Raw genomic sequence first — 22,643 nt, 5'->3', positions numbered from 1 at the left:
GCCGTTCAGAAGGGCTGTGGTTATTCAATAAAAGAACCCAGCCAGCCAGCCAAGAAGCCACAAGATGAGTGAGATGCACAGGCAAGCAACTCTCCTCAAGGTGGTCAGCACTGCACCAGGGGACCCCGACAGAGCCCCTGCCACACCGCAGCGTGCCAGCAGTCCTGGCCCACGGCCCTCCAAGAGAACTGGACATCTCAGACCCGGGCAGCAGCAGCCCTCTGGGGGCCTGATGCTGACTTCGTCAGCACAGGGAAGCAGCAAAGATAGCAGCAGTCACCCAGTCCTAGCTATCATGGGGTCTGGGGTTGGGAAGGCCATTTTCCACTGTGTGGGCCTTTAGAAAGACCCTTCAAGACTACCCACTTTAGAGATGACACTGTTGATTGAGGGCTCTCTGTACAGTATTTTGTTCGATACACACAGCCTCCCCAGATAATAAATACTTGATTACCTACCCCATTTCACCAGGTGGGGAAACAAGGCACAGAGACAGGGCCCAGACGCAAATCCCGTGTGGCTCCAGGCCACTGCATGTGCCACAGCTGCCCCTGTTTTGAGGGTGCAGGGCCTCTGCATGTAAAGCACGCTTGTGAAAGCATCCACTTCTACATTCCATTTTATGACAAATACTTCTAACTGTGCCTACTAGAAAACATTTTGAGGACCCACCTGGAAACGTCAGGAAAGCCATCACCTCTTCCATTCCTTCCTGGTGGCTTGCGTGGTCCAGAGGGGCCACAGTCCCATGGCTGGGTCTCTTCTTTAGGCTGTGAGTGCCTCAGACAGAGGGATGGGTTTGTCAACAAGAGGTTTTCCTGGAAACAAATCATATTCACAGTTCACCCAACAGCAACCTTGAAGGACAAGGCCAGACCAGCCCAAGCTCCCTTAACAGTAGGGCATCCAGGCTGGGAAAGGCTGGATGGGCTGCCGGTCTGTGACCTTTGATCCCGACCTTTCTTCCCAATGCAGGTTCTTAACCTTTGGGCCCACCCTGAGTGCGTGTAGAACAGTGGTTCTCAAAGCATGGTCCCCAGACTCACCTCATCTGATTTCCTGGGCGGAGCCTGGCAGCCTGCATTTTGGCCGGCCCTCCGTAATCCTAACAGAGGCTAATGTTGAGAACTGTTGATGTAGAGGAATGGGAACTGATGTCCCTTCGGTCAGAGTCACACATCCCTTTTCAAGGGTCCAAGGCAGAGGAACAGAAAGCTGTGGGAGAAGGTCTGTGTCAGAAGGCGCTGGGCATAGGCGGAGTGACCCGCCTGCTGCGGGTGCTCCAGGGAGGCCCTGTGGCCACACCCTGCGTCTCTGCACCGCACCACATCTCCCCTGGCTCGGGCAGAGCGGCCACAGGGTGGCATGAGGGCAGCTCACGAAGCCTGGGCCAGGGTCAGCTCAGGCTGGGTAAACACCAGAGGAGATGGGCTGTGACCGTCAGGCCACACAACAGACAGCTTGCTCTTCAGGGAAGTTCCACAGGCCCTCACCTTGGCCCAGCTCACCTGAGACGTGCAGGAGGGAACCCTTAGTGGGGGAGCTTGGGGCTGGTGGAGCATGGTCTCGGGATTCCAGTGCAGAGGCAACTCTTTGCAGTTCTCTCAGCCCCCGCCTAGCCAGGTCGTGCCCACAGGCCGAGCTCTGCCTGGGGCAGCGGCCCTCGGAGTCCCTGGCCTGAGCGCAGGCTGCTTCCAGTGGCGGGCCAGGCCCCGCTGTCCTGCCGTAGCCTCGCAGCCCTGCCCACTCCCGCCTGTCTGCCCAGGGGCTGCCGCCGCCTCAGGCTTTCATCACCAGGAACGAAACGAGTCCTTAGGGCAGCTCCTGTATTTACAGCAGGAGAATAAACACTTGCTCTTTGTGAGATGTTTAAAATGGGCCCTCATTCGGGTGACCCTGTGCCTGTGCTCCGCCATGGCTGGCCTGGCCCCTGCCTCAGGAGTAGGGTTGCTTGGAGGAAGGGCGGCCCCTATAAGGGTGCGAGCTGGGTGCCCCACGACACACTCACTGGGGAGAGGCCCTCAAAGCAGAAGGTCGGGTTCACTCCATCCAGCGCTTTCCAGCGTGTCTTGTTCCGGACGGTGTAGCCTTTGTGCTCCTCGGCTCCTGTGAAAATAGTCAAGGCAGCCGAGCCACGTGTTGTGAGGACAGCTTCTTCCCAGACTGAGCCTGCAGGCCCCAAGTGAGGATGGGTGCGAGGGGTGTCACCTGCCACGCGGGGTCCCCACCCTCCCCACCTCCAGCACAGCCTCTCTTCCCACCACCCTCCATCCCAGCCCGCCTTTTGGTCCCCCCAACTCTGCTGGTGGACGGAGCCCCAGGGTCTCCTCAGGAGGAAGCCGCCTGTCTGGCAGCCCTGTCCTGGCCAGAACGCCCCTGCAGCTCTCTCTCAGACTCTGACCCTGCTCTGGTTCACAGGCTCGTGTGTGCTGGCTGCCAGGCAGGAGTGCCTTGTGCCTGGGGGTGGGGGAGGCACCTGCACGTGAGGCGCCCCGACTCTAGGTCACACCCTACTACTGCCTGCAGGCTCCCCTGCACAGACTGGGAACGGGCCTGGGGTGACACCCTTGTCCTCTAAAAAGGAACTTCACTTCTAAAGCATCCACGAATTGCTAGGGGTCCATTGTCAAGCTGGGTGAAGCCCTGTTTGATCAAAAACAAGTCGCAAGAATGGTTTTCTCCTTGGCTCTGAAAGGCTCTGAAAAACCCTGAGTGCTGACAATAGAATAAGTGTGATCCTCAAAAAGAAGCCACTGAGGTGGTCCACAGCTCATGGCACTTAGCGAGTGAGCCTAGGAGAAATCTCGCATCTGACACATTTGAAAACTTCTCACCTGGCAGCAGGTACCCCATCCGAAGGAAAGCCTCGGCCGAAACTGGCAGGTTGACCCAGGACTTTGGACTCCACTGGACCCACAGGCTCCGGGCAGACTGAAGACTAGATCTGCTTAGGAACAAAGAAATCCCCATGGAGACCAGCCCCTCACTCTCACCCTCAGTATCCTGGACTGTAAACCGGGGTCAGTAGGGATTTGAATCCAGGGCCACTGGCTCCAAAGTCCACGTTATTTCCCCCAGACTAGGCAAGTTGACACATTCCTGCCATGGTTCTCCTGGGTCCTCCTGCACCTGCAGTGTTGACCAGGAACAGCCCCAGCACACACACAGCAAGGAGCGCCCGTCCTTCTGGTCCTGCTTTCAGATTCTGGCCTGAGTTCTAAGCCCCTGCCTCCAGAATTGCCACGTGACGTTTACTTTAAATGGGATTGTATGGGAATTCACACCAGTTTGGCTTGGAGACTGGGATGCTGTCCCTTGAGATGAAGAGCCTACTTGTCCCAGGGTCGTTCCCTGCATGCAGCTCCCCGAGGCCTGGGCCTATGGGGTGTCCAAGCTGGTGTGTGCCGGGAGATGGATTCCTGCCGCCCATGAAATCTGAAGGCCAGTGTGAAGGATGTAGCCCTCTACTTGCATGGATGGAGGCTCGTGCTTCCTAGAGAAGCTCCAGCCTCCAGCCATCCCTGAAGCTGAGACCCCCGGGGGGCCTTTGGGAGCCTGGGCTGTGTCTCAAGCCCCATGCTAGTCCTGGTGTTGTTGGGAAAAGAACCGTGGGCGCTCACACTGCCCGCGGGAGACTACACTCAGCCCACACACCACGAAACAGATTCTGTCGCCTTGCTGGCATGCTGCCTCTCAGAGCACAGCACATCCTCCTGCGGGTCATAGTTCTCTGTCTACTCATTCTTCCCCTGTCTGGTGGTACTGGGCTGTCTCACGCCTGTGTACAAGCAGCCAGAGGTCGAGTACCACTTGTGGACCCTGACCCAACACGAGGCCACGGCAGCACAGAGGGCCTCGAGGGGCTGCCGGAGGGAGGAGGTGGCCGGGGAGGGGGGCCTGTGGCCGCCACGGCCCCCTAGTTGCTGAGCCGCCGCCCTCTCTCTTGCAGGAACGGTTTTCCGAAGCAGACGGCAGCTCAGCTGATCCTGAAGGCCATCTCCAGTTACTTCGTGTCAACAATGTCCTCTTCCATCAAAACGGTGTATTTTGTGCTTTTTGACAGCGAGAGTATAGGCATCTACGTGCAGGAAATGGCCAAGCTGGACGCCAACTAGGCTGAGGAACTGCAGAACCAGCCCGCACCGTGCCCCCGCCTCCAATTTGAAAGAAAGGAAAGAAAAGAAAAAAAAGATTCCCTCCACTCCTAGTGGGAGGCGGGAACCCTTCCATTTTTTTTCAGTTTTGCTCATCTAGGGAAAATAAGGTTTTGGTTTCCAGTTTAATTGTTTTTGACCTTCTAAAATGTTTTTACGTTAGCACTGATAGTTGACATTACTGTTGTTAAGCACTGTGTTCCAGACCGTGTCTGACTTTAGTGTGACCTAGGAGATTTTATAGTTTTATTTTAATGAAATCCTGCTTGACGCAGAGCAGCGGGGAAAGCAGTGTCTTCTACGTGGGGCAGAGTCCAGGAAGCCCATTTTGTAACCGTGTGTCGTGGTGCTTTATTGTACACCCAGTGGCATTCTTTTTACTATAATGTTCCTTTTTTTCCCCCTCAAGAAGAAAAATCATGAATTTGCAGCAGACTTAATTTTTGTTTACTTTTTGTCTTAATGATGGATTTGAAAATGAAAGATTTGAAAGGCAGAACAGAATCTGTTGTCCTTAATTATATTTGCAATTTGGAATTCGTGTGAATTGATTTAGTAAAATGTTAAACTGTTGCGACTGGTGTGTTCCAAGTTATTGTGCCCTTGAGTCCTAAGTCGGTTTCTCTCGTCACAGGATGTGGCACCTTGGGTGGGGCAGCCCACGCCCGGGAAGTACCACAGTGGCCATTGCACCCCCGGGGTGGGGAGAGCATCTTCAGGCCCTGATCCCCATTTCATGGATGAGGAAGCAGATGTACCAAAAGCCATGTGGGTGGCAAGTGGGCGGCTGGTACTCCAGCCCAGATCTCTAGCCCAGCTCTCTCCTGCTATCTGCCCCCTCCCAACGATCTCTCTGGCTCATGGCTGGACCCAGAGCCCCTGGGCCACTTGCCAGATGGAGCTACAGAAGCCTTGAGCCCTCTGCTGGGGCTGTGTTGGGCCTATTGTTCCTACAGGATGAGGCCCCTGTTGCCAGGAGCTTTCCAAAGTCAAGGTGCCACCACCAAGGCCCCCAAGACATGCTGTCACCTTTACCTGCCTTCTTGCAGCTGTGGGTGTTAGGGATGAGCCCAGCTGCACCAGAGTAGCTTAACTCTGGTTACCTAAACTTGTTAGCAAGGACTTCCCTGGTGGCACAGTGGTTAAGAATCCGCCTGCCAACGCAGGGGACACGGGTTTGATCCCTGGTCCAGGAAGATCCCACATGTCGCAGAGGAACTAAGCCCGTGTGCCACAACTACTGAGCCTGTGCTCTAGAGCCTGTGAACCACAACTACTGAGCCCGCATGCCACAGCTCTTGAAGCCCACGCGCCCTAGAGCCCGTGCTCTGCAACGAGAAGCCACCACAATGAGAAGTGCACGCACCGCAACAAAGAGTAGCCCTCTTGCTGCAACTAGAGAAACCCCGCGTGGCAACAAAGACCCAACGCAGCCAAAAATCAATAAAAATTAAACTTGTTAGCAAAACGCAGACATTATTTGCTTTAGAAGGTACTTTCACCTTAATCTAAATTTGCCTAAAATGCACAGAAGACTGCTGTTGTCGCTTTAAAAATAAACGTGCCTGATTCTAAAGCAGACTTTACCCAGGAGGAAATACGCAGCACACTGCACATCATGGATGAACGTAAAGGATCGTTTTTCCTTTCCAAACTGTGCTTAATGAAATCAAAGTAGAATTCCTAAGCCATCACACAACTAATCTTTTCAGTTTAAAAGCAACATCTCACTCAAACCTGAATTTTCAAATTTTTCCTAAATGTAAGGTGTTATTAAAACTTTTACATTTTTTCCCCAAGATCTTTACTGGGTATAGATGACATATTCCTACTATTGATTAGATTTTGGCAAAAAGAAGGTTTATCATTGTCTTTTCAAGAAGATGCATCTTGGGATTAACATATACACACTACTATATATAAAATAGATAATCAAAAAGGACCTACTGTATAGCACAGGGAACTAAACTTAGTATTCTCTAATAACCTAAATGGGAAAAGAATCTGAAAAAGAATAGATACGTGTATATGTATAACTGAATCACTTTGCTGTACACCTGAAACTAACACAACATTTTGTAAGCCAACTATACTCCAATATGAAAATAAAAACAAAAACAATGAGAAGATGCATCTTAAAAATGATATCACTCCATAAATAATATCAGCAAACTGTCTGCCTGGACAAACCACACCAAGTAGCTATTCACCCAAGAGCGTTGTTTCTGCAGGTGGAATCTGCAGCATGTAGGGTGATGAGAAGTATGCTGTGGTTACTGTGAGTTTGTGATACTGATTATTTATTGTGTGCCTGGCACTGTGTTGAGTCTCTTGTGGGTACCATTCATTCTGTCCTTGTGATAACCCTGTAGGGCAGGGTCCTTTTGTTAGAACCATTTTACAGCTGAGAACACCGAGGCTGCCAGAGATTGAGTAACTTGTGATCACACTGCTAATGTGACAACCAGATTCAAATACAGAAATGCCGACCACCGTGATAGGGCCCCAGACGGCACTCTCTAATCAGCAACAAAGAGAGTCCATTTGGCCTTGGTGCCATTTCCAACTCAGAAACCGAAACCCAGATGGAACGGAGGTTTAAATGGCTTCTAGGTAAATGGCGTTCATTTCCTTCACTCTGGAGAAGGAACACCTTAGAAGCCAATCCTGTGTTTAGTGGAGATCGTCCACTAGATGTCGCTAAAAGGATTGGGAAGTCAAGAGAGGAAAGGGCAGCAGGTTTCTGCTCTTCCTTGAGCTTGCACAAAAGAATAGATTGCATTTGTCAGGATTTGCGTGAATTATTTACCATAATCAGCTAAATGTTTCTAAACTTTCAATAATCCAGAGTGCGCTGTGCCCCTGAGATGTGGGCTCACTGAAGAAATTGTTTCCAATGAAACTGAGGGAAAGAGAGCCAACCCCCCGCCTGGGAGCCCCACCATCTCTAAACCACCCAGTCTGTTTTTAAAACTGGGATCAAAAATTGTTCTCTGATGTCAGCCTCATGTTTTCAGGGAAGAAAGAAAACAGCTCATTACTTTAAAAAAAAAAAAAGGTATAACTACAAGGAACCACTTGAAATATACACATACCTCAAATGAAGACAAGTTTGCAGTTAGTAAAGTTTACCAGAAGTGAAATTATTCTGTGAAGGGGGAAAACTGCAGGTTCTGGAGGGGTAACAGCTGTCCCGCCCTCCCCTTTGCCTTGAGCTCTGTCAGAAGCAGGCTTGCAGTGAGGGCTGTGGAGCGGAGCCACTCCTCCGGGGCCGCACAGCCTGCAATGCAGCCTGTGATGGTGGCAGTGGCAGAAACACCCCCTCCCGCTTATTTCTGAGGATCAAACTTTGCCCTCGGCAGCTGGGCTCTGCCCTGAAAAATCCAGACGATTTCGTCAGCGTGCCTCATGAGCTCCCTTAAATGACATGTGAGATCTAACACAGCGCCATGGCTCCAACTGGGACCACACTGACAATAATAACTACTGTGTGTGTGTGTGTGTGTGTGCGCACGTGGCATCTCTGTGCACACAGGCACATGCGTGTGTACATGTACACGGGTCCTCTACATCCATCATTTCATCAACTTCTCATGACAACCCTATGAGGTTAACCATACTGTCCCTATTTTACAGGTTAGAAAGGTCACACAGCTCTCAGTGGTGGAATGGGGTTTGAACCCAGCTGTCTGACTCTACAAACGGAGCTCCTGGCCTTCTCCCCCTGGGACTGATCTCTCTTTTGGTATGCACCACAAATTTTGCTCCAGTGAAGCAGGGCTTCTTGCCTATTCACTGACAGGGCCTGTGCAGCTGGCCCTGGGGGCATACACAGAACCTGTTGGATGATAGGCGGATAGAAACGTGTACTTAAATCAATCCAGTGGCCGAGAAAGGACTCATTGGGTGCTTACTATGAATGAAGCCTCCGATCAGGGCCTCCTGCAAAGGCAGGTAAGACACTGCTTCTGTCCAGCAGAGTGGGTGACCCACAGACTCAGCTGCTATATTGGCAGGGGCTCAGTGTGGGGAGCTGCACCCATGGGCACTCTGAGAGTGCTCAGGGAGGCTTTCTTGGAGCAGATAACCTAGAGCCAGACTTTGTGGGAAAGGTTGGACTCTTCTAGGCCAAGAGAGCAAGGTGATAGGTGACAAGTAGCAGGATGGTGCACAGGCATCTCGGCCCCAGCCGGGGAAGCTCACTGTGTCCCTGTGCTGGGAAGCCCAGGGCTGCACCCCACTTGCAGCCAGGCAGCCATGTCAGCCCTGGCTCGACCCCCAGCCCTGCCCCTGGCATGTGGAGCTGTCCATCTCTGGATGTGTTTATCTGGCAGAATTCCTCCTTCCCGTTCAGGGTCAGGTGGCTGTGTTTGGTCACAGCTACAGTTAGCCCTGACAGAGAAAAGGAGGCAAGAAGCAAGAAAAGAGAAGAGAAAAGGGGAAGGGGAAGGGGAGGGGGAAAGTGAGGGGAGGAGAGGGGAGGGGTAGGGGAGGAAACAAGAAATGGGCAGTAATTTCCCTCTCTCATCCCATCACAAACCCCTGGAAATCCTGAGGTCCCACCGCTGGGCTGGCCTGTTCTTAAGTCTTGCCTTTCTGGGGAAGGTGGAAGCCTGGGCCAGTCAATTCAGAGGGCAGGTAATCCCCTTGTTTCCTTATGTGTCACTCAGGCTGCATCGTCAATCACCCTGATTGGCCCAGCTCTCATCAGGGGCCGTGGTGGCTGGGGGATGGCATGGCCCATTTATTCATTAGCAAATGAGATGTTTAATTTTCACGGCCAGGCGCCACTGGCCAGTGTTATCTTGGGAGCTAGCCTTGGTGCCGCCTTGAAGCGATCCACCTGAAGGCACTGGGGGCGGGAGGAGGGTCTGGGGCCCAACCCTGGCCGAGAAGAAAGGGAAACGCTCAATGGCAAGGGGTGAGGCCGCCTTTTCTTTGGCTTTTCTTCCATTTATAACCTGGCCCGTTGTGTTTGCTTCTGGGGGCCCCGATATCAAAATAATATCGCATGACCCTCCTGACAGGCAAGGCAATAAAACTGCTCATTAATCCCGGCCCCCATCACCGCCCCTCCATGCTCCTCAGCAAAGGTGTGTAAATAGACTGGCCTTTCCCTGACCCCTAAAAACCAACCCAGCCAGGGGCTCCTTTGTCAAACTCAGAGAAAGAGCCTCAGAAATACTCTCTCCACAGACGGCACTTTCCCCTCACTCCCATTCTCCCACCAAACTGGCCCACATCCACGCACACACCCATACTCACGCTCACGTGCACACACACACACACACCCTCCCACACCCACGCTCATGCACACACACACGCTCTCATTCACCTAAGGAGGGAGATTCCAGACCCTCTGTGCCAGCAGAGGCAGAATCAAGGGACATGCAGAGAGACATCCAACTTGAACAGAATCAGCCAGGACTCAGTTTTCTGTAAAACAGCTAAAATTTCTGCTCAGAGAGGCCCTCCCTGGCCTGTTTCGCCCTGTGAATGTGCATCTTCTGCTAACACTCCCTTGAGCATGCTTAGTGGGGGCACCCAGACTGCCCTCCAGAGCCCGCTGGGGTCCAGCACCCACAGCAGAGGGTGCGCCGTCATGTGCCCTGGAGCACACGCCGCAGGTAACGTAATCACTGGGGAAGAGGCCACAGATGGTCCTGAAATCTGTCCCGGTGTTACAAGTTAAAGGTCACTGTCTGGGCTGTGGGTTTATGATGACACAGCAGGGAGGGTAGAAAGCTCACAGCCCCAGAATGATACCCCCCAAAGCTTCTTGTGTCCAAAGCCCAGAAACCAGAGCTACAACCTCAACACAGAGGAACACGGTCCTAGAACACATGTAAGCAGGTCATGTGTGCCTTGCTGGCAGGAGTCCCTTCCAGGCCTGAGCTCATGGGCAGGCCACCACCACAGCTGGCCCAGGTGGGTCCCCAGGCTCGACCTTCTCGACACATCCACCTATGTACCCCATGCCCAGTCTGGCTGGGAAACCTGATATTTCTGTACCTTGAAACGACAAAGCTTCCTAAGCTTAGGAGAATAAATTAGAGTTGAGTTCAACTAGGCTCAGCTGCGGCCGATTGGCAAATTGATTTGCTTCCCATCTGGGAGATTAAATTCCACTGCCCCCAAATGGCAGCAGGGTAATGAGCTGTCAGTCAAACAGTGCCGAGCCGGGCTGGGTGCGTAATTGAACCCTGGCAGCTCCTTATTAGGGTCCCTGCAGGTCCTGGCTACGGATTCCCACCTTGAGGTGGCCTCCAAGCCCCAGGAGAGAACGCACTTACTTGGCGCTGCTACGCATCCTCTGGAGGGAAATGTCATCTTGGGCAAGGGGGGCGCCAACTTCAGGGAACTTTGACTTAGCCAAGTACTTATGATATGCTTGTCAACAGCCACTGACGGCCCCTGCAGGATTTAATTATGGGCAAATCCAAACACCTGGGAGCATGCTGACAGCATTCATTGAGATGACACCCAGGGGACCTCGCTTCCCAGGGGGCCCTCAACTGAACCCTCCACTGCCTTATGTGTCCCCAGCCACCCCTAGGGCTTCTCAGAGGACAGCACCCTGAAACCATCACCACACCCCACTCAGCCCTTTCTAGCATGCAAGACCTGCATGCGCACTGTTGGTTCAATCCTCACAGTGCCCGGGGTGATGGTCAGTGTCTCCATTTATAAAAGGGATAAGGAAATGGGACCCATAGAAGTTTAGAAGCTGCCTTCAAAGTCTACAAAGCCCCTTCCCATCTGTGCCGACTCTGTTTCAGGCCACTCCTATCTTGCTTTCAAGATTTTGCATGTGTCAGTTCCTCAGCCTGGAACACGCTACTGCCGCCTTTTTGTAATCCTGCTCAATCCTTCAGGTCTCTGTTCTTAGACCTCCCTTCCTCCCTGACCCCGCTGTCCAGCCAGGTATCTTCCCTCAGTGTAGCCTGCACACCCACCAGTCACAGCACTGTACCTACTGGACAGCTCTCATGTGCTGACGTGGCTGTCTCCCCATCAGATAACAAGCGCCGTTCATTCTCACACATCCCCTAAGCCTCTGGGCCAAGCACTGTGCTAAGCTCTGGATGTACGGCAGTGAGAAAGTAGAGAAGACCCCACCCTCCACGAGGCCAGGGACCAGAGCCCCTGCACCCTGCAGCACCCTCGGTGCCTCGCCCAGAGGGTCTGGGGCAGAAGAGGGGCTCTCTCTCAGGGCTGCATGTATCACTGGTCAAGCCGAGCCTGCTGGGACCTCGAAGGCCAGTCATCAGGCAGAGCGCCTGACTCAGAGGAGGCAGTGGGATGAATGGGGCGAACGTGGCCATTCCTGACACTCTGGTTCTGTTGAAGTCAGCCGGGGTGACACCCCGCTGGCTCTCTGGCTTCGTGTGGGTACAGAGAGGCTTCAGAGTGAAGTCTGATGTTGGCACTAGGCCTCAGCTTGGCACCAACTTGCCGCACTGCTAACCACAGCCTGGATCTCATGGCATCTGGTGCTTCTGCTTCCCCTGGCTCTTGATTTGAAAAGTGTGTGGACGTGGAACCTTTCTGGCTAGATGCTAAATCCACAGTATCAATAAACAGGGAAAGTAGTGGGAAATGTGTGCAGGAGAAACCTCTGCATTAAGGCAGCTGAGAGCCCTTGCCTGTGTACCAGTGAGGCTGGGGGCACACATTTTACAGGCCAGGGTATTAACCCCAGGCAGGTGTCCTTGATGGGCCACTGGCAGCATTTCCTGGTGACCTGACATACAAGTCTGAGTCAGGAAGCTTCTCACAGCCCCAGCCCCGTAACAGGAGGACCAGGTCCTGCTGCCAGCTCAGTCCAAGGCCTAGATTCTGGCTCTGCCACAGGGAGAGAGAGGCTGTGATCACAAGCACATGGCACATATTGGCCCTGGTGAGTCTCCAACATGCCCCGGACGGGATGTGTGTCCGACCCTGTGCTGCCCAGACCACCACAGCACAGGGCAGGATCACAGTGATGGAGAACCTTCGAGACCCTGTCTGCCACCTCCACACTCGGGTGGAAAACCACAATAACAACACAGCCAGAGACGCGACCATGCATCGAGAAGTGGCAGCGGTGTGAATGCTAGGAACACCAAGAAGCCTGCATGCATTCTCTATCAACCCTTCCTAATGACCCTGAAAATGAACATGATTATCCCCTCTCTAGGTGAGAGAGCTTGGATCAGAGAGATGAAGTGACCTGGCCAGGCCACAGAGCATGAACCTGGCAGAACAGGATTCAAAACCAGGAATGAGTCACTCTGAAGTCAACTCTTGCTCATTCTCGTACACTGCCTCCCAGTGGCCGCAAAAGGTAAATTATCCCATTTCACAGATGAGGAAAAGTGAGGAGGGGGATCAGTGCCTTACACGATGCCACAGAGCCAGGGAGAGGCCGGCCCCAGACGTCCTCCTGGGCCTCCCCGGTAGAGATCCAGGGCTCTGGCAAAGCCTGAACTGACGCAGGAAGCAGCGCCGAGCTCTGCTCCTCTGCAGGCTGGGGACCCGGCCGGGGCCTTCCAGTAATTAGTGGGCTCTAGTTAAGACCAAGTCGCGCCGTTCCTGGGCCAGGACTTGTCTTTGTTCCCAGGCGAGGCCCTCGCAGGAAGGCCAGGCGCACGTGCGCAGCCCCATAAATCCAGCCAGCGTCGCTCATTACAACGTTCCGCTTCACGACTCCTCCGCCCCAGCCGCTCGGGCTTCGTGGCTGCCGCGCCTCCCTGCAGCCGAGCTCGGCCGCCCGCAGCCCAGACATGAGCTCATCCAGCGCACAGTGTGTGAGGAAGTGGCTGGCAGCGCTCTCGGCTGCAAGGGGAAAATGTGCCCATTAAGGCTGTCAGCTGTCAGCCCCCCACTGATACACCCCGCCCTGCAGCGGCAGGACCACCCCAATCCGGGCCCTGCCCACCCTCCAGTTCACGCGGAGGTGCCCCCATGATGGGGCCTGTCCATTCCGGGGCTGTGTGGGCTCCGAGAGTGGCCGCAGGAAGTCGAAGCAGGGCAGGGAGGACTTGGGTGGTAAGAGAAGTGGGATCAGAGACAGCGGCCCTGAGCACCGTCCTGGCTTCAGCAGCTGACCACCGCCCTGTGGTCCCCTGACCCCTCCAACCCTCCATCCCTACAGCTGTGCGATGGGAAGCTACACCTTATCCTGGCCGGGAAAGCACTGCTCTGCAGCCCACGACCTTGAGCCTCTGTACTTTGGTATCCCGTTAGTACAAAACCTGGCTGGTCCTTTATCTTTGTGATCTGAGGAACGGCTAGGGGATGAAGCGCTGACAAGTCACCCCACCTCTTGTGGGCATGGTCTCATCTGTTAAAATAAAGTTGGCAGCACAGCGTCAGAGACAAATGCTGAATCAAAGAGATCTACTTCTTGCTATTGCTCTGATTCCCATAAAGGTTAGAAGCTATGTACCTGTCGTGGCTAGAATCCAAACTCTGGCTATGGTCACTGTTTGACAGTAGCTCATCTCCATGTGAGCCAAGTTCAAGGGAACCCGGCTGGGTGGTTATCAATACCATGGTCCATTCTAATGCAACATTGATTGTATGTGGCTGAGAGGCTGGAGTCATCGGCGAGCCCTTCCCCACCCCGTGCTACACAGCTCAGAGAGGAGCTGGGCAATGCCCAGTTTGGAGGGAACCTTCTAGAACTGTGCTGTCCAATACAGTAGCCATTAGCTACATGTGGCTATTTAAATTTAAATTAATTAAGACTAAATAAAATTAGGAATTCAGTTCCTCATTTTCACAGTCACATTGTAAGTACTCAGCAGCCACCACATTGGGCAGCTCTGTTCTAGAACATCAGTCCATGGAGCCCTTCTGAGCAACACCCCAAGGTTTTCATACCATTTAATTTAGTGTATGGAGCAAAAACCATGGCCAGCGGGCTTCCCTGGTGGCGCAGTGGCGCAGTGGTTGAGAGTCCGCCTGCCGATGCAGGGGACACGGGTTCGTGCCCCGGTCTGGGAGGATCCCACATGCCATGGAGAGGCTGGGCCCGTGAGCCGTGGCTGCTGGGCCTGTGCGTCCAGAGCCCGTGCTCCGCAACGGGAGAGGCCACAACAGTGAGAGGCCCGCGTACCACACACACACAAAAAAACCCAAAAACCATGGCCAGGGCATTTCCACCAGCAAATGCTTCTGTGTTACCAATAATGACAATGATAGTGATCATCATGGTGGAAACAGTCATATCCATGCACTGATCGTTTCTAGGTTCCAGGCACTGTGCTGCATACCTCACACTCATTATCACATTTAACCCCACCTTCTAAATCCTCTACAGTTGGTGACATATCTCCATATTACTCAAGACAAAATGGACTCAGGAACTCAAGCAAGGTGTAGTGGCAAAACTAGCTCCAACTTCAAAGCCAGCCTCCCCTCAGGTGCAGATCTCAGTCACACCTTCTCCTGTGCTTTGACTACAGTTGCACCCAGAGGGATGCTTGCTCTTTCCAAAAGGTGCCAGTTCTCTTCCTGCCTTTCATTTAGCTTTGAACTTTTCTTCCTCTCAGGAAAGCTCAGACTTGTTTGTGAAGGCCCCTCCCGGCCAGTGGGGCTGCCCTGGCCCCATCAGCCACCCTAGTTCCTAGAGGGACCTGCTCACTGCGCCCATCCGGGGCCAGGTACCATGGGGGCAGCCCATGGATGAAGGTCCCAGCTGTGCTGCCAACCCCCTTCAGGGAGCGTGGCCTTCTGCAGGGTCAGGTCAGCAGGGTTAAAAGGGACACCAGGTGTCAGGTGGACACCCCAGTGTATGCACCTCTGAGCAGGAGGTGTTCCTGCTCCAAGCCCTAGCTGTGGCGCACACCAAGGCACGAAGACAGGACGGGGGTGACGGCGGCCAGGCCCCTGGAGTGAGCCCCAGCACCTTCATTCACTTGTCTATGGTTCATTGAACAAATGAACGCCAGGCACTGGGCTCAAACAGCCTGTGGGCCTCAGGCAGCCCCTGCATCGGGACCCTCTGCCTGCTGGCATGTGTCCACTGCAGTCATGCCAGCTAACCCAGGGCTTCCAGGCTTCGAGCTGAAGCAACATCCTAAATGGGATCACACTCCCGTGCTGGAGGCCGAGGGATGGACCATGCCCTCCCCAGGGCCCAAGCCTATGTGTGTCTTGCTGAAGACCTAGGACTCTGGTTTAAGAGCCTTTTTATAGATTCCTATAAAGGAGAAAGCGAACTTTTAACATGTTTGCACTCCACTAAGTTAATACGCATGAAAGGGACAACAGCTGAGCTTCCTCTGCGCAAATGCGGTCCAGCAGGGCTGGAGGGTAGCATGGGTGCCACCCAGCTACTGCAGGCATCTTTGGCTGCTTCTCCTCACCCCTGGGACTGGAGCATGGCCCCCAGTTAGCAGGCCGCTGTCCACCAGACCATGGGCGGGCACTGGTGATGCCGGAAAGCCCTCCCTGGCTGGGCTAATGGGTGGCTCCAGCCCTCACTCAGCCAAGACAGCCCCCCAGATGCACGGTTTTCATGGGAAGATTTAGAGGAGGGGAAATGCGGAAGCTGTAAAGTTTTACTAGGGACTCTCAACCATCCTCCTTTGGCCCCGACACTCAGGCTGCCCTTCATTTTTAAGAGAGCTTCCTTTCTGCTTTGAACTTACCCCTTAAATCTAAGCACCCCTGTGCCTGCCTCCAGGATCCAGCCTCAGACTCCAGAGATGCCCACCCAGGAGGAACAGGGCGAGAAAGCTTGGGCATCCCAGAAGGCCTTCTCCTGCCCAGCCTCGCCCTGGAACAATCCCCAAGGATGCCGTCTGCCTGCCTGCCATCACGCCAAGGTCACAGGAACCAAGGTTTCACGCCTGAGACAGGACACATCTTGGGTCAGGTTTGCAGACATGTGCACAGCTCTCTCTCTGTTCACTCATTTGCATGAGCATTTGCATGTGTGCAAGGCCTCCTGGGCACTTGGTGGGCATTAGCTCAGTGGTGAAAAAAGCAGACATTTGAGTCAATTCCTGGGTTCGAGTCCCGGCTGTGCTACTTATTAGCTGTAACCTTGGGTGGGTCACTTAGCTTCTCTGAGTCTATAACTAATCTCTAAAATAGGAACAGTGATACCCCCTGCCCCAAACACACACCCACCCACCATGAGGTTGCTGTGAATATTAAATGCCATGGTGTAAGCACTCCATAAATGGTAGCTTAGAGCCTAACAGCTCTGAGAGGAAGACACCCCTTCTGGAGAACGAGGGAAGTGAGAAGGTTAATAGACGTACCCTGCATTTAAGTCTCAGGTCTTTCAAACTCCGAAGGCCACGACCATGAACTCCTTACTACAAAACATCCTAGGCTTGAGAGCCAAGCAGGCCCTTCAATCAGTGAGAAATCAAGAAACTTAGCTGGAATTTTGTAATTAGCAACTCTACAAAGAAATCATTTTCATTTCGGCCCCATGGTTTAATTCTGTTTCTTAGTTTGAGCTGGCGATGGTGGAGGGTAGTGGTGGTGGTATAATGTTTTCAGTGCTTAAAGGAGTCAGTCTAGTGTGGGGGGCCAGTTTACTATCTGCTGCAGAAAATCAAACCCTTACTCCACGGGCAGTTAACTAAACATGGCTCCGAGAAGCCAGGCCCTGCAGCATCCCAGCCGTGGAGGCCAGGCCGACAGAAGTCCTCTGGCTGTGCGCTCAGGGAGGGAGGGGTGGGGAGGGATTGCAGGTAGGAGTCAAGGCTGCCTGGCATCCCCCTCAAAGAGCTGGCATCTCTCCGCCACATCCTAGTCTGGAAATACCTGGAAAATTGATATCTCTTTGCAAATTCTGAGGACTGTCTGCTAACCACCTGTGTGGAATTCTTACCTTCTAGGAGAATTTCTTGGAATCATTCACGAAATAGTTTCTCCTTGTTTCTGAATGGAGCAAGACCTCCTCAGTGTAAAGTCATGTAAAAACATAGGCCTGTGGCAATGCTCAGGTTTAGAATCAACCAGTGGTACAAGGCAGAAGTAAGTGGCTGGATCCATGCGGAACACCTGGATAGCAGGTGGGGAAACTGAGATCCCAGTGCAGAGGGACCACTCAAGACCCAGTTACCAGCTTTGCATCAGTGCTGGGGAGGTAAGCGTCACTGTCTTGGTCTGTCTGCCTTTCTGTCTTTGCCTCACCCTCCTTTATAACAGCCTTGAAATGCCCAAATCCCATAGTAATTATCTGTGCTTCCTCTTTGGATAAAGAGCTGATTTGTTTTTCCAAGTTGCTAAAAGGTCCAGAAATGTGTAGATCAATCAGGTTCTAGGAAGGGGCCCACCAGGAGCAAAGGCTGGCCTATTCATGGAAGATTCTGGAGGCCTTAGAAAAAAGCAAAACACCAAAGTTGATGCACCCCCACATCCCACCCCCCATCCATCAACACAGCCTGATGGTTCCTCTAACAAAGCCAGTTGCCGACCGCACGCTGTCTTCTTTAAGCTGTGGTGAAGATGTTGGTTTAGCGCTTGCTCTCTGAGTACGCCAAAGCCAGAGGTATTTCTGCAAAAGCTCACAGATTCTACTGCTGTGCTGGCTTTCTATACATGCAAGAAGGTGGAGTGAGTGCTCCTGTGTTCGCTGAAAGCACCCGGAACCCATCTTTTGGCTGGCACTCAGCCTTCTGGGAGCTCTGCCCTCTGGAACACTGCTATAAAGCCAGAGATTGTGGAAGAAATGCAGCCGGATGGAGAAACTGTTGTCGCAAAGCTCACAGTTGTGACTCATGTGGAAAAAGGGGCTCCATTCCACATCAGTGAGACTGATCCTCCCTCAGTGGCCTGATATTCTTTCTGTTTGCTCCTAATCTGCTGTTGGATGCAACTCTGAAGGAAAGGAACACTGAGAGGATAGAGGATGCTCACAGAGACACGCCAGCAGAGTGTCGGGTAGTAGCAAGGGCAGAACAGGAAACCCATGCAGAAGGACTGGTGCAGAACAGTGGCTGGGGGCCACTTCAGGTAGAAGCTCTGGAGCAGACCTAGGACAGGCCCTCTGCTCATCATCTCATTCAGCCCAAGCTCAGGTCTTAGTGTCTGTATTAGTTTCCCACTGCTGCTGTAATGAATTATCTAGAACTTAGTGGCTTAAAAACAACACAAGTTATCCTACAGTTCTATAGGTCAGAAGTCCACAATAGGTCTACTGCACTCAAAATCAAGGTGTCACCAGGCTGTGTTCCTTCTGGGCTTGAAGGGAGAATCTGTTTCTTTGCCTTTTCCAGCATCTAGAGGCCGCCCACAGTCTCTGGCTCGCGCCCCTTCTTTCATCTGCAAAGCCGGCTGTGTAGCACCTTCTGACTTCTCTCTGACTCTCTGGGACCTCTGCTTCTGTCATCACATCTCCTTTTCTGACTCTGACACTCCTGCCTTCCTCTCTCACTTATAAGGGCCCTTATGATTATTACATTGACCCGACCGTATAATCCAAGATAACCTCCCCATCTCGAAATCTTTAACTTAATCACATCTGCAAAGTCTCCTGTGCCATGTAAAGGGGATTAGGATTGGACCACTTTGGGGGGTGCTATTCTATCTACAGCAGTGTCTTCATAGACTGCTGGGGCATAAGTGGTCCTCACACCACGAAGAACAGGGAAAGATGGACTCGCCATCAGAAAAGGGTTAGCAGAATCTATGTGTCACCGAGGGAAGGAAATCCAGTAGATGATACACATCTTTCCCTACAAAGTGCTCTTTCTCCCAGTGTCACCTGATGAACATGACTTTGAGGGCCTCTGCTGGCTCAGGGGGCACAAGGACCCTCTCCTGTGCCTGGGCTGTCTCCAGGGTCAGGCATGCCCTTGGCCCTTGTGGGAACTAGGACCTGGGCCCTTCACTACTTAACCCAAAACTTCCCCCACCTGGCTGCCATACCCCACTCAAATCTTTCATGGCATCACCTAATAAAGCTCCAAATATGGGCTCCAGCCACTTGGTTTTTGATCAGTTTTCGAGCCTGTGAAGTCCTGGTAGGGGGTGAAATTGGGGTGGATGCAGAGTCACAGAGGGCCCGGGGAGCGGGCTCTGAGCACCCCTGTACCAGCTATACACAGCAGCTCCCACACGAGGTACAGAGCCAGCAGGTTGAGAACGGAGCTCTGCAGCCCATGAACCCCGGTTCGATGCCTACTTCTGCAGCTGGCTGAGCCCGCGGGCCCTGACACGACCACAGTCCCAGGCACAATGCAGCCTAGTGGGTAAGTGCCTACCCTTCTCCAATCGTCAGGCTTGGTGGCTTTCTCCTAACTCTCTCTGGGGTCCTAGACTGCCTGCTTTTCTCCCCGGCAACCCAGGCTCCTCTGCAGCCTTCACCTAGGAAAGGCCCTCGTCTCCTGGTCTCCCAGGAGGACTCAGGGAGTCAGGCAGGGTAGACCAGCCCCGTCTGAGAGGGGAACAGAGGCCTCACCTGCCAGGCTCCTTGGAGAAACTACGGGGACTACGGGGAGGGACCCTCCCCCTTCAACCACCTGCTGACCCCACTCGGCCTTTCAGACGCCCTCCTCCCGGAGCTGGGGGCTGCCGCTTCGCCAATACTGGCAACTCACTTTCTACACTGGTGCTCTGATTTACTGGGCTCTGTGGTCCGGGCTTTCCTCTCACCACTCAGACCAGAGCCAACGGAAGTCAGAGCCTCAGACTCCAGGGTCCTGCAACATCTACAATGGTGACACCGGCGACAGGGAACATTTACCGATGGCTTAGAATGGGTCAGGCCCTGTGCCAAAGGCTCTGCAGCAGCAGCAGCAACACAGAAGGGAGCACTACCGTTACTCTCATTCTCAAGGTGGGGGCCAGGGCTGGCAACTGAGGCTTTGAGAAGTTAAGGAACTCGCCCAAGGTCACACAGTAAGTGACAGAGCCAGGACCTGAATCCAGGTCTGACACCAGAGTCTATTTTCTGAACCACTCTGCTTCCCGCCCTGTCCTGGCGTTTCCCGTCCCATCGCAGAACTCTGCCCAGAGGCCCCAGCTTCCAAGCTGCTGTGCCTAGGAAGCCTTTGTGAACCTAAAGCCAGCTCAGGGTACTGCGTGCAGCAGCTGAGCACCCCCAGGCCACCCGCCTGCCTAAGCTGAACACCCTGCCCCTGCTGGCCTGGGAAAACCGAAGTGAACACGGCACACAGGGCCCTGTATTCCCTGAGGGGCAGCTTCCTCCTGCTCTGCCACGAACATCTGCTGGAGCCTTACCTCTAGGTGACAGGGACCTCCTGATGCGGAGGAACAGACTTCATGGGGGCTGGCGCAGTGCCAGGAAGGAGAGCTGAACTGTGACTTTCTCGGTGGCAAAGGTGTAAGCAGACACTACTGGGTTGGGGGAGAAGATCTAAGTCCAGACTTATGTGTTAAAGCTGCTGTGATACTTGGGACTGAATCCTGATTTTAAAAAGTAATAAAACATCTGAGGATCCTGGGCCCGATGAGTCCTGCCTGGCTGGCGAATGTTTTGGGAGCAACTCAACAACGCGGCAACTAGGACTTCTGCAGAGGTAGCACCACATGGCCAAGCCCCGTCCACACGCGCCCCTGTCTCTCAATCTGGAGCATCCACGCTCAGGTCACCAGCGGCTCCAGATGTCGACTTTAAAGCAGACAGTGCTTTGGCAGCCCTGCCAGCCTACAGCCCTCTGCCCTCACAGACAGTACACAGCATCCCCTCACCTCGTTTAAAAAGTTGACTTGTTGGTGCCTTTTGAATTTCTACAACCATCATGAAAAGGGAAAAGGGGGAAAGGCCCCCTCAAAGCCCCCCACCCATCAGTGTCCAATGTCAGCTTGTACACACGCATTCAGACCCAGCTGCACAGTGGTACATGAAGGGTCACACTGCTTCCTCTACAGCCCGTCCCTGACAGCCAGGCCCACCTGTGCCTTGTTTTCAAAGAAGCACAGGACAGTGAAAAGGGGGTGGATCTGGCTTCTCAGCCTGGCCACCTACTACATGTGTGACCTTGGGTACGTCACTTGCCATTTCTGAGCCTTTCAAAAGGTTGTCATGAGGATTAAATAAGATGATATGAGTATATTGGAGAGGCACCAACACAGGATCTTGCACACAGCAGGTGCTCAATAAATGCATGGTCATTAATCCTCTTCCACCTCCTTGTGTCTGTCCACCCTGTCCTCGGACAAGAACTTCATAAAGGGAAAGTGAGTCTTTTCCTTCCTCTGGATGGCCCCTGGGCTGAGTCCAGGGCTGTGTCCCATGAGGCCTCTTGAGAAACAGGGCCCACTGTGCACCCCGGGAGCAAGTGTCCTACGGAGGGGAGACCTTCTGCTCCTGGCAATGTGCCAGGCCACCTTCCCACCATAAACATCCAGAAATGTTGGATAAGACATGATAAACATAAATTTAAATGTAAAGGCTAAGCAAAGGAAGCAAAGAGGGAAGGAAGAGAGGAAGGGAACAGATGTGGGAAACCAGCAGTGCTAGAAGGAGGTCAAGGCCATGTGAACACTAAAGCCATGGGCTGCCCCGGGGACATCTGCCAATCCCAGAAACAGATAAAGCCTTTGGCCCACAAAAGAGGGAGGTCTGAACTGAGATCTCTGCCTGGATCCAGGGCTCTCTAAGAGATATACCTTCTCCAATCCAGTCACTGGAAAAGGAGACCACCAGGAAATATGGCCATCTCCAGCCTTGGCTCTGAATGAGAAATAGCCCAGAAACATCTCATAGGAGATCATAGCCCAAGCCTGCCTTCACTCAGGTTTGGGTATGAATTTACAACACCTTCTCAGTCTGGGGAACTCCAGGAAGATACATTGATTTAAAGTGATTTCAGAGAGGTAGCATCCCTGGGCACCCGGAAGAAGCCTTCACAAAACCTCTCTGAAGGGACGCACGCTCACCCCCGGCCCCCTAAGAATTTTGCAGATTACAATCGGTTAGCTGTAAACTCACCACGAAAAATTACCAAAGACCCAAGGAGAGAAGGCACCAGGAGTGAGCGTCAGCAAGAGCAACAGCGGGAAAATTGGGCCCCAAGGACCAGATATGAAATTTGCAGATATGAAATATAAATTAAGACCTGTACGCTTAAACAGAATGGTAAAAGAACATTTCAAAACTGACCAGGCATACCTGAAAAAGAATCAACTAGAATTTCCAGAAATGAAAAATGAAATTAGAAGCCCAACGAACAGTTAAATAGAGCTGACGTGAGAATAAATTAGCTGGAAAAGATCTAAAGAAACAACTTGGAAATGGGCACAAAGATAGAATGTGATGGGGGAGAAAATGAAAGAAACGTGTAAAAATAAGCTAGTGCTCACACTCTGTGCTGTGCCATGAGAAGAGCATGCCCTACATAGCGGTTGGCGCTTCAGCCTGGAGCCCAGAATATCCAGAGTCGAGTGGACCTGAACCTGACCCACAGCCTGGAGCAGAACAGAAGCCCTGCAGATCCCTGAGTAAAAAGTAAGTTTTTTTGTTGTTGCTTTTTTTTTTTTTTGCTGTAAGCCCTGGAGTTATTAGAAAGTACT

General features: G+C 52.9%; 1 protein-coding gene across 5 annotated transcripts in view; it reads left to right on the top strand.

Annotated features, from left to right (window-relative positions):
- Positions 1–4,727, top strand: part of MACROH2A1 (macroH2A.1 histone) — an 81,174-nt gene extending 76,447 nt beyond the window's left edge. For all 5 annotated transcript variants that reach the window (XM_081231428.1, XM_081231425.1, XM_081231429.1 and 2 more), the window contains exon 9: positions 3,950–4,727. In XM_081231428.1, coding sequence (XP_081087554.1) covers positions 3,950–4,115 — 166 coding nt within the window. In that variant the 3' untranslated portion in view covers positions 4,116–4,727. The remainder of the gene's footprint in view (positions 1–3,949) is intronic.
- Positions 4,728–22,643: the final 17,916 nt, after the last annotated feature.

Source organism: Mesoplodon bidens (assembly GCF_964165515.1).
Source record: "Mesoplodon bidens genome assembly, chromosome: 4".
Taxonomy (NCBI): domain Eukaryota; kingdom Metazoa; phylum Chordata; class Mammalia; order Artiodactyla; family Ziphiidae; genus Mesoplodon; species Mesoplodon bidens.
Note: the sequence above shows the minus strand (reverse complement) of the source record. Positions and strands in the feature narration are given on the sequence as shown.